General features: G+C 48.2%; 1 protein-coding gene across 4 annotated transcripts; it reads left to right on the forward strand.

The window, feature by feature from the left end:
• The first annotated feature begins 4,154 nt into the window (after positions 1-4,154).
• Positions 4,155-13,919, forward strand: LOC143664237 (E3 ubiquitin-protein ligase TRIM17-like). 4 transcript variants are annotated; one of them, XM_077137903.1, is made up of 8 exons: positions 4,155-4,303; positions 5,299-5,732; positions 8,203-8,298; positions 9,455-9,685; positions 11,491-11,513; positions 11,617-11,708; positions 12,438-12,949; positions 13,502-13,919. In XM_077137903.1, exons 2-8 carry the CDS (start codon positions 5,304-5,306, stop codon positions 13,523-13,525), a joined length of 1,407 nt encoding a protein of 468 aa, XP_076994018.1. In that variant the 5' UTR covers positions 4,155-4,303; positions 5,299-5,303; the 3' UTR covers positions 13,526-13,919. The 4 variants fall into 4 exon arrangements, with proteins under 4 accessions (XP_076994018.1, XP_076994017.1, XP_076994019.1 ...); XM_077137902.1 differs by lacking the exon at positions 13,502-13,919 and having other exon boundaries at positions 12,438-13,493; XM_077137906.1 differs by lacking the exons at positions 4,155-4,303; positions 13,502-13,919 and adding an exon at positions 6,856-7,036 and having other exon boundaries at positions 5,632-5,732; positions 12,438-13,495.
• Positions 13,920-14,316: the final 397 nt, after the last annotated feature.

Below are 14,316 nucleotides of genomic sequence, written 5' to 3' on the forward strand. Positions count from 1 at the left end.
GATGAGCAAATAAAATTATTTAAGAATGAAACAAGTGCTAGAGAAAATGTGGAGAAAGAGATGCACCTAGTCACTGTTGGTGGGGAAGCTGAGAGGTGCAGCCCCTTGGAGGGCTGTGTGTGGTTCCACAGGAGGCTAGAAGTGGGGTTGCCACATGATTCTGAAACCCCACTGCTCAGTATATACCTGCAGGAGCTGAGTGTGGGGACACAAATGGACATTTGCACACTGGGGTTTACAGTGGCAGTGTACTCTTATCCACAATGGATGGAGGTGACCTAAGGTTACAGTGACTGAGGAATGGAAGGGGGAGCTGTGTTCTGTGAACTACTGAGCGGCTGCAAGAAGGAATGAAGTTGTGAGGCATGCAACTAGGACTGTATATTGAATGAAATGTCAGAAACAAAAAGACAAATATTATCATGCCTCACTCATATGGACTAACTATAATATAAAAACTCAGTGAACTGAAGTCGAGAGCATCGGTTATCAGGTTGGGGCCTATTGTAAAGGGTCCTAGATTGTAAGCTCTTAAAGCAGCCACATATATTTAGGAGTTATAACTGATATTTCTAAATTTTGAGATACCAAGCTATTTGTATATAATCTGGTCATTCCCTGAAACTTCCGGTATTTATATGACACCTGAGACTCAGAGTTAGAGCAGCATTAACCCATTCAGCAACTGTTTAAAAAGCTGAAAAAGTGATGAGACTTTTGTCTAGAGATATGAATGAAGCTGATCTGGATAGGACTAAGGTAAATCAGAATACTTGGTAAAGGATGATATGGCCCATATTTTCAATCTTCACCCTCTGTGTGAGACAAAGGGAGAGATGCTTATTTGGTGCAAAATCTATATTTTGGGTATACACTATCTAATTTAACTTGTACGGTCAGTTTACTTGAACACCGTAATTACATGGAATCTTGAATAGGGCATGAGATCTTGTTGGTTTGTACAGATTAGTGTGATGCCCCAATATATCCCAGAGTAATTTGGACAGAGAATTAAAAAGTATTTGCAAAGTCCCCTTGGGGAACTGGGGAGAAAGGAGGAAATATTCAGCTTCTCCATCGAAAGCAGTGGCGACAACCAATAGGCTGAGTCCTCAACATTGGGGCTCGCCACTATGAAGCTTATTCCTGCAAAGGAGAAGCTAAGCCTACTGATAACTTACGCCTAAGAGTCGCCCCCAGAGAACCTCTTTTGTTGTTCTGATGTGAACTCTCTCTCTAAGCCAAGTTGGCAGGTGAACTCATTGCCCTCCTACCCCACCCCCATATGGGACATGATTCCAGGGGTTTAAATGTCCCTGGCACCGTGGGACCTGACTCCAGGGAGGAGCCAGGACCTGTCATCATTGGAATGAGAACGGCTTCTTGACCAAAATGGGGAAGAGAGAAATGAGACAAAATAAAGTCTCAGTGGCTGGGAGATTTCAAAGAGTTAAGAGGTTATTCTTACACATGATATAGATACCCCTTTTTAGTTTGGGGTGTATTGGAATGGCAAGAGGGAAGTACCTGAAACCATTGAGCTGTATTCCAGTAGCCTTGAGTCTTGAAGAGGACTGTGTAACTACATAGCTTTTACAATGTGACCGTGTGATTGTGAAAACCTTGTGTCTGATGCTCCTTTTATCCATGGTGTGGACAGATGAGTTTTTTTAAAAAAGGATAATAAATAAATAATAGGGGGATATGAGGGGTAAAAATGGAGTAGATTGAAATACTGTGGGTCAATGAGAGGGAGGGGTAAGGGGTATGGGATGTATGAGTTTTTTCTTTTTTCTTCATTTTCTAGAGTGATGCAAATGTTCTAAAAATGATCATGGTGAAGAATACACAACTATGTAATGATATTATGGGTCATTGATTGTATAGTATGGTTGCACTGTATGTGTGTGGATATACCTCAAAATATTTTAAAGATAAGAAATACTTTCAAATCCATTACTAGATGGTGCATTATAAGGTTTGCTCACATTGATTTCTAATTTCAAATTTACTGGAGGTTTACAATTCCATTATCACCTGCTAAAGGAATGAGAAATCATTTCTAAAGTGCTGTTGAAATAAAAATACAGATTTTACCTTAAGGCAGAAGTAATAATTGTTGATCATCCAAGAAAAACAATGAATTAGATGCCATTCACGCAAACACATGCCTCACAGTTTCAAAACAGAAAACACAAAACAAAACACACACCAAAAAAACCCTTTCTTTCAAAAAGGAAAAACGCAGGTGGATAAAGAAGCCATGACAATGCGGTTGATTTATTTTTCCCCTGAATTATAAGAAGAGTCTAAAATTGTTATCTATTAGTAAGGATTAGATCCTCTATTACTGATTTTAAGTTTTTCAGATAATAATAACAAAATAAGCCATATTTTGCCTCTTTGGCCCTGTAGGAATGCCACCTGTTCTATTTACTGTAACACAGAAGAATCTCCTGTCAGTTCTCAGGGCAGGAAAAGCTATTTCCTCTCAGCACTGATATATATATATATATATATACACATACATAATTTTTTATTTAAGAAAACAAACCATACACTTAGAACTACCAAAAATGGATATCTTAGCTTAACCATAAGCATATTTAAATAAAATATCCAAGTATAACTGTAAAACCTGTGTTTGCACAGTAAGTTTTAGAAACCAATTTAAAATTAAGGCAACAAGGAAAAAAATCTACAAATAGCTCTGATGAATTTTTATTTTACAAATGTTATCAGTCTTTTGACTGACTCAGCCTACTTGATTACTCCACAGGATTTAGATGCAAATGTGCAGGCTGATGTTCGTGATTCTGAAAAGGAAGAAAGGAAGGAAGGAAGGGAGATGGAAGGAAAGACAGGGAGGGAGGGGAGAAGGGAGAGAGAAAAGGAAAGAAAGAAAGAAAGAGAGGGAGGGAAGAAAGAAAGAAAGGAAGACAAGAAAGAAAGAAAGAAAAGCAGGAGAAACTGTATGTATTTCAGTCAAAATACCTTATTGCCTTTTGGATCCCTGTTCAAACAACCTAACTGTTTAATGATATATTTTTGAGATAATGGGTGATTTTGAATATGGTGAAGATGCCAGAAAAAGCAAGAAATTATTGTCAATTGTCCTAGGTATGCAAGGCATTGTGGTTAGGTAAGAAAACATCTTCACTTTTAAAGACGGTTTCTCTTTCCAATCCTTCAGCCCAGAAAAAGTAAAACGGACAGATGAAGCAAATTCAGCCCAGTATTGATCCAGGTGATTTTTATACGGGGTTCATTGTACTGTACTCTTTACTGGTAGCTTAGAGTGTGCAAGGTTGTCTTTTTTTAATAGTGTTTCCATTTTCCAAATTGAAAGAAATCCTTAGCCCAGAGTCCCCTCGCTGATATAAACATGCTGAGAGGGTCAGGGGCTGGGAGGGCAAGGATCAGATTAAAATTAGCAACAGTTAGTTCTTCCTTGTGTGTATTTCTATGTGTCCCCCCGTCCTGGACCCCCCCCCCAGGTGCACACAGAGCTGAAAGACCCAGACCTGCCCTCGTTTTGCGTCGTGGTGGGGACAGGCAACCACGAAAGGAACGCACTGCAGCCAAGCTCAGGGGGAAGCGAGCCAGGCGACTGCTCACAGCGTCGCGGCCCCCGGGTAGAAGCGTCTGCACTCGCAGTCAAGAACCTGCAACAGCGCGCGGAATCGCGCACCCTGGGGAGGCGCTGCCGCGCGGCTTCACCGCTCAGCTCCTCTGCTCCCCGGCCCCGGGACTAGCAGGAGGGTGCCGGGCGCGCGCCGCCCTCTGCAACGCTGCCGGGCCCCTGAGGGTTAGGGGCAGCTTTCTATAGACGACCACCGCTGTCCCCTTTTCCCCAGGGAACTCCGACCCGCCTGGTGCCGCTGCGAACCGGGCCTGCCCCACCTACCCCCCACCCCCGGGCAAGACTCCTCCGGGCCTCGCAGGTGAAGGGGCGCGGGCCACACCGGGACCCCACGGCGGGAGTTGGGGCCTCTTGTCCCCTAGCCACAGCCACCCCGCCAGTGAGCCTCCTAAACTCCGGCTCCCGCCCTCCCCACCTCCATCCACGAACCCGGCCCCTTCTGTCCCCCCGCCCCCGTCCCGGACGCGCCCGCCCCCCGCCTCCGGCTGACCTCACAAAGCCGGGCCGGCCCCCTGCCGTCGCCGGGGCAGAGCGCAGCGGCTCACACCCGCCCTTGCGCCCCTGGAGGACCTCGGGGCGTCTGGTTTGCGGGCTCTGCCCGGCTGCCCTTCCTCGGCGCGGCTGTTTCTGCGCCTCTCACCGGCTCCTGGGCCCGCCCCGGTGAGTAAGGGCCCTGGGAGGGAATGAGCGGGCGTCCCCGGCCCCGGCCTCCGCTGCATCGAGTTGGTCCCGCGTGCGCTCGTTTTTCTGCAGCCCGGTGCCGGGTTCTTGGCTCTAAATCTTGTGTCAAGTTCCCTGGTCCACCCGCGACCCTTGTAAAACTGGGCATTTTTTGTCTGCCTTTGAGGGTGTGTATACAATTTGAACCGCAAATGATTATGACTAGACAGATCAACCTGTTTGGGCCCCGCATTTTACAGAAGAAGCGTTCTGGGGGGATGTAAGGGACGCGTCCGAGGCCATTAACGCGGAGCCTTTAGGATGCTTTCTCCGCAGACGCCCTGACCCTGCCTCTAACCCTAACCCAGGCTTCTGCATGTGCGGCTTCCCGCCTTCCAGATGGTGAGAACTGAGTTAGGGGACATGGGGATGCTTTGTGCTAGCAAGTGCTTGAACGGATTAACTGATAGACTCCAGAATGTCTTTTAATTGATAGCTGTCATCATTTTAGATAAACGGAGAAAAAGAATTTGTGGTTTAGAAATTATTTTCAAATCTATTTATCTAAAACAATCCTAATAACAACTCTCCATGAAGTGGGGAGGGAAAGGGTTTTTAATCTCCCTTGAATAAGGTGTAGGGTTTTCTGACTCCTAAGTCGTGTGTGTGTGTGTGCGCGCGCGCCTACATGTGCTCCCATGTGTCTCTTCACTCCCTAAGGGAAGAGTTTATTTTTTCATTTAAAATCTCTTTTCCTTTGTTGGAAGGGGGTTTCTTGGGAGGCATTTGTGCCTCTGTCATTGAAGCGGCAAACTTGAATCCCCTAAACAGATGGTGCTTTTCCTCCACATTTGTAAAATAGGGTGACAGGTAACATGTAGGCGATGCCAGGATAAAGCCAGGTTGCGCTGTGGGCGGGGTTTGCTTGGAAACTGCTTACCTTAGACTTCTCTGGAGTTACCAAAAGCAAAACCCTCACTTTGTTTCTTCCCCAGGAGCCATGGATGCTGTGGAACTTGCCAGAAAGCTGCAGGAGGAGGCCACCTGCTCCATCTGTCTGGACTACTTCACGGACCCTGTGATGACTGCCTGTGGCCACAACTTCTGCCGCGAGTGCATCCAAATGACCTGGGAAAAGGGGAAAGGGAAGAAGGGAAGAAGGAAGCGGAGAGGTTCTTTCCCCTGCCCCGAGTGCAGAGAGATGTCACCGCAGAGGAACCTGCGGCCCAACCGCCTGCTGACCAAAGTGGCAGAGATGGCGCGCCAGCACCCGGGACTCCAGAAGGACGACCTGTGTAAGAAACACCAGGAGCTGCTGAAGCTGTTCTGCCAGGAGGACCAGAGCCCCATCTGCGTGGTCTGCAGAGAGTCCCGAGACCACCGGCTACACACGGTGTTCCCTGTAGAGGAGGCCATCCAGGAGTACAAGGTGGGCCTCTTCATTCCCTAGGGTTTCCAGAACAAGCTCTCACCCCCTGGGCGGCTGGAAACAGCAGATATGCATTCTCTCCCCGTCTGGAGGCCAGAGGTCAACGTCAAGGCGTCGACAGAGCCATGCTGGAGTCTGAAGGGTTCTGGAGGGGCTTGTTGGGCATCCATGATGTCCTTGGCTTGTGGCATGACTCTGTCTCTGCCTCCATCACATGGCTGTCTTCTCCGTCTGTCTGTGTCCACACTTCCTCTTATAGGGGTCCAGTCATACTAGGTGAGGGTCCATCCTACTGGAGTTTGGCCTCATCTTAACTAATAACATCTTTCAAAGACACTATATCCAAATAGGATCACATTCACAAGACCAGGGAGTAGGACTTGAACATGTCTTTTTTGGGGGCACGTGTTTCAATCCATGGCAGCTTAACAACCTTACAATCAAGGGCTGAAATATCAGAGGAAGGAGTGGGGGAGCAAGGGGACATGTGCTAGTGAGGGCGACAGGCTAACGACTGCTCTAACAAATAGACCCTACTACGTAGGTCTGGGGAAGTTTACGCCCTACTCCAGCTCACATATGATAAGCCCAAGTGGGCGGCCAGGTTAGCAAGGCAGCCACCCCCACCATTCTTCAGGAATCCAGATGACCTTAAGGTTCCTCTCCACTCAAGCCAGCTCAGAGGAGAAAGAGCACGGAAGAGTCTTGTCAGGCTGTCTGCCCTGGCCACGTCTAGCATGACTTCACCTGGTGCCTGCCCCCATTCCAGTGGCCAGAACCCAGACAGGTGGCCATACCTAACTGCAAAGAGATCTGGGAAATGTAGTCTAGCCGTGTGCCTAGGAGGAAGACAAGAATTTCAGTGAGACAGTTTAGGAAAACACACCAGCCAAGGGAATCTGAGTTCATGGAGATTCACAATAACAGGATGAGCAAACTCAAGAAGACCTGTACCACTTCCTCTATCTCTCCCACCTCTCTTCTTATTGTCCTTTTGCTTTTTAACCACTCATCCAATAAGCACTCACTGAAGGTCAACACTGAGCTGAAGGATATTAGCTAATGTAATCCTTGCAACCAGTCTAGCAGGTAGGGCACTATTTTTTATCCTCATTTTACCTAGGAGGAAAATGAGAAATAGAGGAGTAACTTGGCCAACATCTAAGAGCTGGAAAGTGGACAACACAGGATTTGAAACCAGGAAGGCTGGGTCCAGAAACAGGGTGAAAGTAGACCTCCTCTGTTATGCAGGGCAGCTGGGCAGAAAACAACTGGACCTAAAACCTGGAGCAGTGCAAAGCGAGGTGATGTCATTATGCGGGAAGTAAGCCCAAGCTACCCCCTTGGCTGATTAATCCCTCAGGGGAGAAAGTCATGGGATGGCCTGGAAAGGTTATGACTGGCAGAATGCCTTTGGCCCTGAGCCTGCCCAAACCCAGTGGCCTCTGGTTATTCCGTTCTCCCACTCTGGGTCTTGACAGTCCTTGTCTGTTTGCCTGGGAATTCTTTCCCCTTTCTGAATCATGGGCATCTTAAATCGGCTATCTCTGAGGAAAGGTTTTTTTCTTTAAATTCACTTAGTGCTTATGGTAGGTTGAATTATGTACCACAACAAACACATGGTGTTAATCTTAATTCCCATCCTGTAAGTGTGAACCCATTTGTAAATAGGACATCTCTTGAATATGTTACCTTTAGTTAAGGTATGGCAAACTGAATAGGAGGGTGAGTCTTAATCCAATCATTGGACATCTTTTATGGCAGAAGAAATTCAGAAATAGAGGAAGTCATGAGGAGGAGCCCGAAGCAGGAAGTCAGTGGGAACCAGGAGGAGAAAGGACAGGACGCTGCCATGTGACAGGAAAGCCAAAGGAATGTCTTCCTGCCACTGCCCACCCCCCAACCTCAGTTCTGTCAATGTGGGACAGAAATCCTTGAATGAGCTGGGACTCAGCATCAAGGGATTGAGAAAACCTTATCGACCAAAAGGGGGAAGAGAGAAATGAGAAAAAACAAAGTGTGTTTATCTACTGTATGGACAGATGAGTAAAAAATATGGATAAAAAATAAATAATAGGGGCAAGAAAGGTTAAAATAAATTGAGTAGATTGAAATACTAGTGGTCAATGAGAGGGTATGGTAAGGGGTATGACTATATGAGTTTTTTCTTTTATCTTTTTCTGGAGAGATGCAAATGTCCAAAAAATTGATCATGGTGATGAATACACAACTATGTGATGATATTCTGAGCCATTGATTGTAACCATGTCAAGGATGTTTGTATGTCAAGAGTGATTGTATGTCAAGAATGTTGGTATGTCGGTTCTGTGCTTGTGGGGGAACATAATCTAACCTATGCGCTCCCTCAGGGTGGTCTTTCTGGTGGATGTAGCTTCAGATGACTACAATCCAGGTCGGGGATGGGGAGGGACCCCTTTTCTCAAATCCTGCACTTTTATGTGTCCTGTAGTTGAAGTTGGAGGAGAATATGAAGCACCTGAGAGATGAAATGATGAAGAACGAGAAGCTGCAGATAAAAGAAGTTCAGATCCTAAAAGAATGGCAGGTGCTTGGGTCTGTCAGAGTGTGCCCCAACTGGACACTCAGCAGATGAGAGGGACAGGAGGGCCAGCTGGAAGAAGGGAAGGGTAAAAGGGCCCTCTCCTTCAAGTGGGCAGGGTCGGACAGACTCCAGAGCTCTTGGAGTATGCAGAACACTTTCATTTACATCATCTCAGTTTTCACAAAGACCCAGTAAGGTGCGAATTACTACAGTGCATGGATGAAGAAAATGGGGCCTCAGAAAGTTAAGTGTCCTATCCAATGCCACAGAAGTCGATAGAATCAGGACTCAAAACATATGCTCCACCCTGACACGCCATTTTAAGAATGAGTCTATAGGCTCTGATTGTTTTCAGGGTTTTGCCATGTTATACAGGCACTTTTCCAGTACTACTTGGAGTGAATGTCTTCCTGCCACTGCCCACCCCCCACAACCTCAGACTCTCTCCTACCTGCCTCCTGCTTCACCTCTCCCCCCTACCTCACCTCTGGCCCCTTCCCCACTTGGTTCTTCTGGGGACCTTCCCGGGAAGCAGAGCTTGTGAGAGCTGAGAGTGTAGAAGGCTGCAGTTGATCTTATGAGTTGTTGCTCTTCAATGAATCCCAAAGAAGAGATAAGAAGACATCCCAGGAAGGAAGGGCCAGAGGAACCAGAGAGTTTCCATATAGATATCTCTGGGTCTCTGGTTTGTGGTTTTGGGGCTTCCTATGTCTTTGCTGTATTTACAGCATCTCAATTTCTCATTAACACATATTTCCCCTCCATGGAGAGAGATGCCTCTGCAGGCTTTCTCTTCCCTCCAAACCAGGAATGAAAGACAGGAAGGTTTGTTCCAGGTGGCAAAGCCTCTGGACTGCTGCTGTTTGGAGCTCGGTGGTTACGACACATTGATGGGGTTGGGGCAGGGTGGGCATAGAAGACCTCTGTCTTATCCCTTGGTCCCAAATTAAAATGTCTAACCCCAGTCAGTTTTGCTGTTTTCTGTGGGTCACAAGAGGGACAAGTGAAAGTGTGCATGGCCCCGAGAATAGGTCCTGCCTAGCACTTGGTAGGCAGCCTACAGGAAAGGATGGGAAGGTAGGCCTGTCTCCATGTACACATTGGTAGGGAGGGTTCCAGAATCCTCATGTTCAGGGTCTTTGCCCATTTGCTTCTCCAGGAGAAGGTGAAGAACCGGAGAGAACGCATCCTGCTGGAATTTGAGAAGATGAGCCTCTTCCTGGCTGAGGAGGAGAAGCGTCTTCTCCAGGCCCTGAAGAAGGAGGAGGAGGAGATCTCAGAGAAGCTTGAGGAGAACAAGGCCATTCTGGACCAGCAGCGCCACTCCCTGGAGATGTTCCTCCTAGAGCTGGAGGACAAGAATGAACACTCGGCCCTGCAGATGCTCCAGGTGGGATGGGCAATGCCCATGGTGGGGGGTGGCCAGTCACAGGGCACATCTGAGCTTGGTCTGGTGGGCAGGAACAGTAAGGCAGACCAATGGTCCTTTGGGAACCAGGCACCAAACTGTTCGCCCACTGTTGCTCAAACCACAGGTTTCAGTGTGACCGTGGGCACAGCTCTGTTAAATGGCATAGGATTGGAGACATAGTCATAAAATAGACCTACTGTCACTGAGCTGACCTGATTGTACTACTAGGGTGGACAGAACTGCTAGGACAGACACCGGAATGGCTCAAACCCAATAGAAATGTGTTCTTCATTCCCTTAAGTGGTCCAGGGAACTGATCTTTGGGCAGCTGTCACCAAGTGATGATTCAGGGACAGGCCTGTCCCATCTTGGCTCCTCTATCCACTGCGGTCTCCTGGCCTTGGTGTGAAGGTGGCACACTGGCTCAGACAGACACACAGGCGCTAGTCATGTGGTCCAAGCTAACCAAGACGGCCCTGGGAGATGAAGACGGTATGAGAAGATAGTGTAGGCCGGTGTACAGGGGAGAGTGAAGGCTGGCGTATAGGGGAGAGGCCTGAACTTCCTTTACCTTAGAAGAGGGGAAAAGGTGATTTTGGCTCGCGGGTAAATAAATGACATACCTAAATGTCTGTTTTGACTGGAATCTGTAGGAAAGATCTTTTAAACACTGTGACCTAGTACACACACACACCCCACACACATTTAAATAACTGAAACATAAGTTTCCTGAAACAGCTACTATGTGTAGGGTAAGTATATGTCCTGCTTTGCCTGGGACAGTACCTGTTTTATGCCCATTGTCCCAGCATCCTGTGTGGTTTTTCCTCAGTGAGGGTCCTGGTTCAAATGATGAATTATATACTCAACCTAACTTTGAGTAATACTTTGTCTTCTAGTCTACTTTATTCAAAAGCGATTAATCCATTTGCAACCCATGAAACGGACTTCATGACCCATTAGAAGGTTAAGGTCTACAGTCTGAAAAACACTTTAATTCCCACACCCCACAGTCATGCCAACATGTTCTCATGAATAGGGAAGCATTCTGGGTTTTCCTCACTGCTCGAGTAGTGAGAAGAGGAAGCCAAGGTGGGCCATACGATATAGCACTCCTGTGCCAAGAGTTAGGATTATGTTCTGGAATTCACAAATATGAATATTAGAAAATATTATAAAGTTTGCTCTATTGCTCTTCTAGCAGGCATGGCAGGCCGGGAATGTGAAGACGTGATGCTTGGGAATAACCCTGATCTCTAAAGAAGTTCTAGAAAGTCCCTATGTTACTTTTGGCTCTGTTACCTCACTTCCTTCTTCCCTAAGTTGTCCTCTTGATGGGAAATGGAGCTAACTCTGGTCCAGTCACACCACCCCTAATTTCTTCCCATTATGGTTTCCTCTATCTTGGGTGGGCTGGCACCACCTGAGATGGAGAGGAAGCCCGGGAACTGCTTCACATCATAGGCTGAGAAAGGGCAACTGGGGCACTGCTGGTCCTCACAGGTCTGACCACAGGCCTAGGTTAAGCACTGATGTCTTGTTGGGACCCTAAATCCCTTGTGCAGAAGAAGGCAGTCTGCAATGGGAGTGCCAGATGAGGGAGTCTGGGCAGTGGGCTTCAAGGACAAGGACAAGGGAAAACGAGTGTTGGCAAGAGGACAGACCTCAGAACATTGCTGGGAAGGACCTGTTTGGTCTGAGAAATGGATGGTTTTAAGAATAAGATGATGGGGAACAGGAAGTGCTAAGGGCCTCACTGATTCCTGTCCCCACTTCTTTTACAGGATATGAATGACCCATTCATCAGGTATGTGGTCTCTGGTGTCCCTGGAGGTGGGGAAGGGTAGATGGAAGGGTAACTAGTGGAGCCAGAGGGGGCAATGAGACCTGTGTCCACTGGAGGAAAACAGCCTGAAGATGCAGCATCCAGAGGCTATTCCCACTGTGCTGAAAACAGTGTGCAGGGTTCCTGGGCAAATGGAGATGTTCAGAAGTTTCCAAGGTAAGAGGGACCCCTGGGCTGGGGAGCTGAACCCGACTCTTTGGAAAATACCACCCCTCGCCCTGCCCCCAGCCTGAGAAGCCAAGCCATCATACAGTGTCATAGCTCTGAACAAGCAGAACTTGTCCCCAGGCTTGAATTTCACTGTTCAATGTTTTATTTTTATTGCATATTCAATAACCTGTGCATTTGAGATAACTGCTGCTGAAGGGTTAGCTGCTGCCTTCCTGTACATATGGTTCCATTGATGGTCCATCCCAAGTGAGATGCTCTGTTTCCCACTAGATGGATGAACCTTGTAGAGCTGCCCAGTGGTCCTCCCCATGACCCATATGATTGCTGGGGTAGGGGATTATGTAACCATGGGTTCAGTTATGCTGGAGCGAAGTAAAACAACCCATGGTGCAATCAGACCCATGGCCTTGGTTTACCATAAAGCTCCAATCCAACAAGTTGTAATGCCCACCTCAACGGTACTCTTCCAGAGAAGAGAAAAACACTGAATTCCCATGCCTGACTGCTGAAGAGCCAGTGGAAAGGAGTCCTTGGGGAGTCAGGGAGGATAAGGGAATCATAGGATAAACAGCCCAGCCCTGTTTTCCTGCCAGCTGAGGATGTGGTCCCTTGCTAGGGCTCTCCCTATAGCACCCACGAAAGCATGCCTGGGGCACACAGTCCCACCTTCCACCCCACATGGACTTACTTTCCACGGCCCATGCCTGACTGCAGTGGACGTGGTACCTGATGTGGAAACGGCGTATCCCCACCTCCTCCTGTACGAGAGCCGGCAGCGGTGCTACCTCAGCTCCCCTGTGGAGAGCACACTCCTCAACAGGGACAGGTTCCTTGCCTACCCCTGCGTAGTGGGCCAGAAGACCTTCTCCTCAGGGAAACACTACTGGGAGGTGGGCATGAACCTCACAGGCGACGCGCTGTGGGCTCTGGGTGTGTGCAGAGACAACGTGAACCGGAAGGACAGAGTCCCAAAGTCTCCCGAGAACGGATTCTGGGTTGTGCAGCTGTCAAAGGGAGAGAAATATTTGCCCACCATCTCTACCTCCACCCCTTTCACCTTGACGGAGCCTCCCAGCCACGTGGGGATCTTCTTGGACTATGAGGCGGGGGATATCTCCTTCTACAGCGTGAACGACGGGTCACACCTGCACACGTACTCCCAGGCCACCTTCTCTAGGCCTGTCCAGCCTTTCTTCTGCCTTGGGGCTCCGAAATCAGGCCAGATGGTAATTTCGACAGTGACAGTGTGGGTTAAGGGATAAAGATACAGTAGGGAGAAAAGCTAAGACTTCCATCATTTCTGTGTAAGGTGAAGATCCTTCTGTTCACTCACCAGGCCCACTCTCCAAGCTTTTCAGGGACCCAGATTAGGAGAACTAGCTGTTCAGGTTTGTTGTCTCACAGGGTCAGAATATAATCACGATTAAAGCAGTTAAATATTAACAGAGGAATATTTACAGATGCTTAATGAGAAAAACTTTTGAAAGGAAGCCCATAAATTATACATATATAATTATATATTATATAATATATATTACCAATTGTATATACATTTAGCAGACCTGTGAGATTGGCTATATATATGTAATCACATGATATTTAAACCTATAAGGAACAGTCTGATGTAGCTTAATTTGCTGTGCCACACTTAAGAATATATGGAAGTCATTCACTTGGCTTCAGGCTTCTCTGTTTAGATATTATTTAGTGGGATTCTCTCTTGCTCTCATTCATTGTCTCGTTCTTTGTCAAACAAATCCCATGACATACCCTCCTAGGTCACAGTCCTTCTTTGGAAGTAAGTGGAAAAGTGAGACCTTTCCAGCTGAATCCCTAAAAGCCTCAGTTTCCCACCCCATCAATCTTCTACCTTCTGAAGTGGCACGTGCTCGGGAAAATAAAGTGTCAGAGAGGGGCGTTCACCCGCGCAAAATTCAAAGTAGATAAAGATCACTTAAGGAATTTCCTTTTCCGTTCCAGCTCCGCACCCTTCCCTTTTCTCCCTCTCCGCAGCCCTAGCAGTTTCAAGTCCATCCTCGCCTGTAGTGTTGGGGCAGACCCACCAAATTCCTTTTCTTCTGCCTTGTAACGGTCACTAGCCCCCTGGAATTCGTCAATCTATTCCCTGTCAAGGCACGGGTTTCCGCGGGGGTGGGGGTTCCGGAACAACCGCTCGCCCGCAGGGTAGGCAGGTGGTGGCGCGAGCCTCAGTCCGAGCTTCTCGGACCGTGGCCGGGCCAGGCGGGGCCCTGGGGCCGCTGCAGATGCCGCCCTGGGGCCTCGCGGGGCAGAAGGGTGAGGCCGGGGAAGGTGAGGGCGATGCTGCCTGCAGTGGCTCAGGGTCCCAGGCAACCCCGCACGCCTCCCCTCCGGGGAACAGCAGGGAAAGGCTGAGCCCCTCGGGGTCCCCAGCGTGGGCAGGCGACAGCGGGGACGCCCGGGTCACCGGGTAAACCCCCTCCAATTCCGTGCGGTCCGCGGTCCGCGTGACAGGCCTCGACCAACCGGAGGCGAAAGCGGGTTGTTCCAAAAAAAAAAAAAAGATGAGTCGCTTCCTGCTTCCGCCGCGGGCTGCGCTTCCTGCCCGCGTCCC

Source organism: Tamandua tetradactyla, chromosome 20 (genome assembly GCF_023851605.1).
Source record: "Tamandua tetradactyla isolate mTamTet1 chromosome 20, mTamTet1.pri, whole genome shotgun sequence".
NCBI classification, from domain to species: Eukaryota; Metazoa; Chordata; class Mammalia; order Pilosa; family Myrmecophagidae; genus Tamandua; species Tamandua tetradactyla.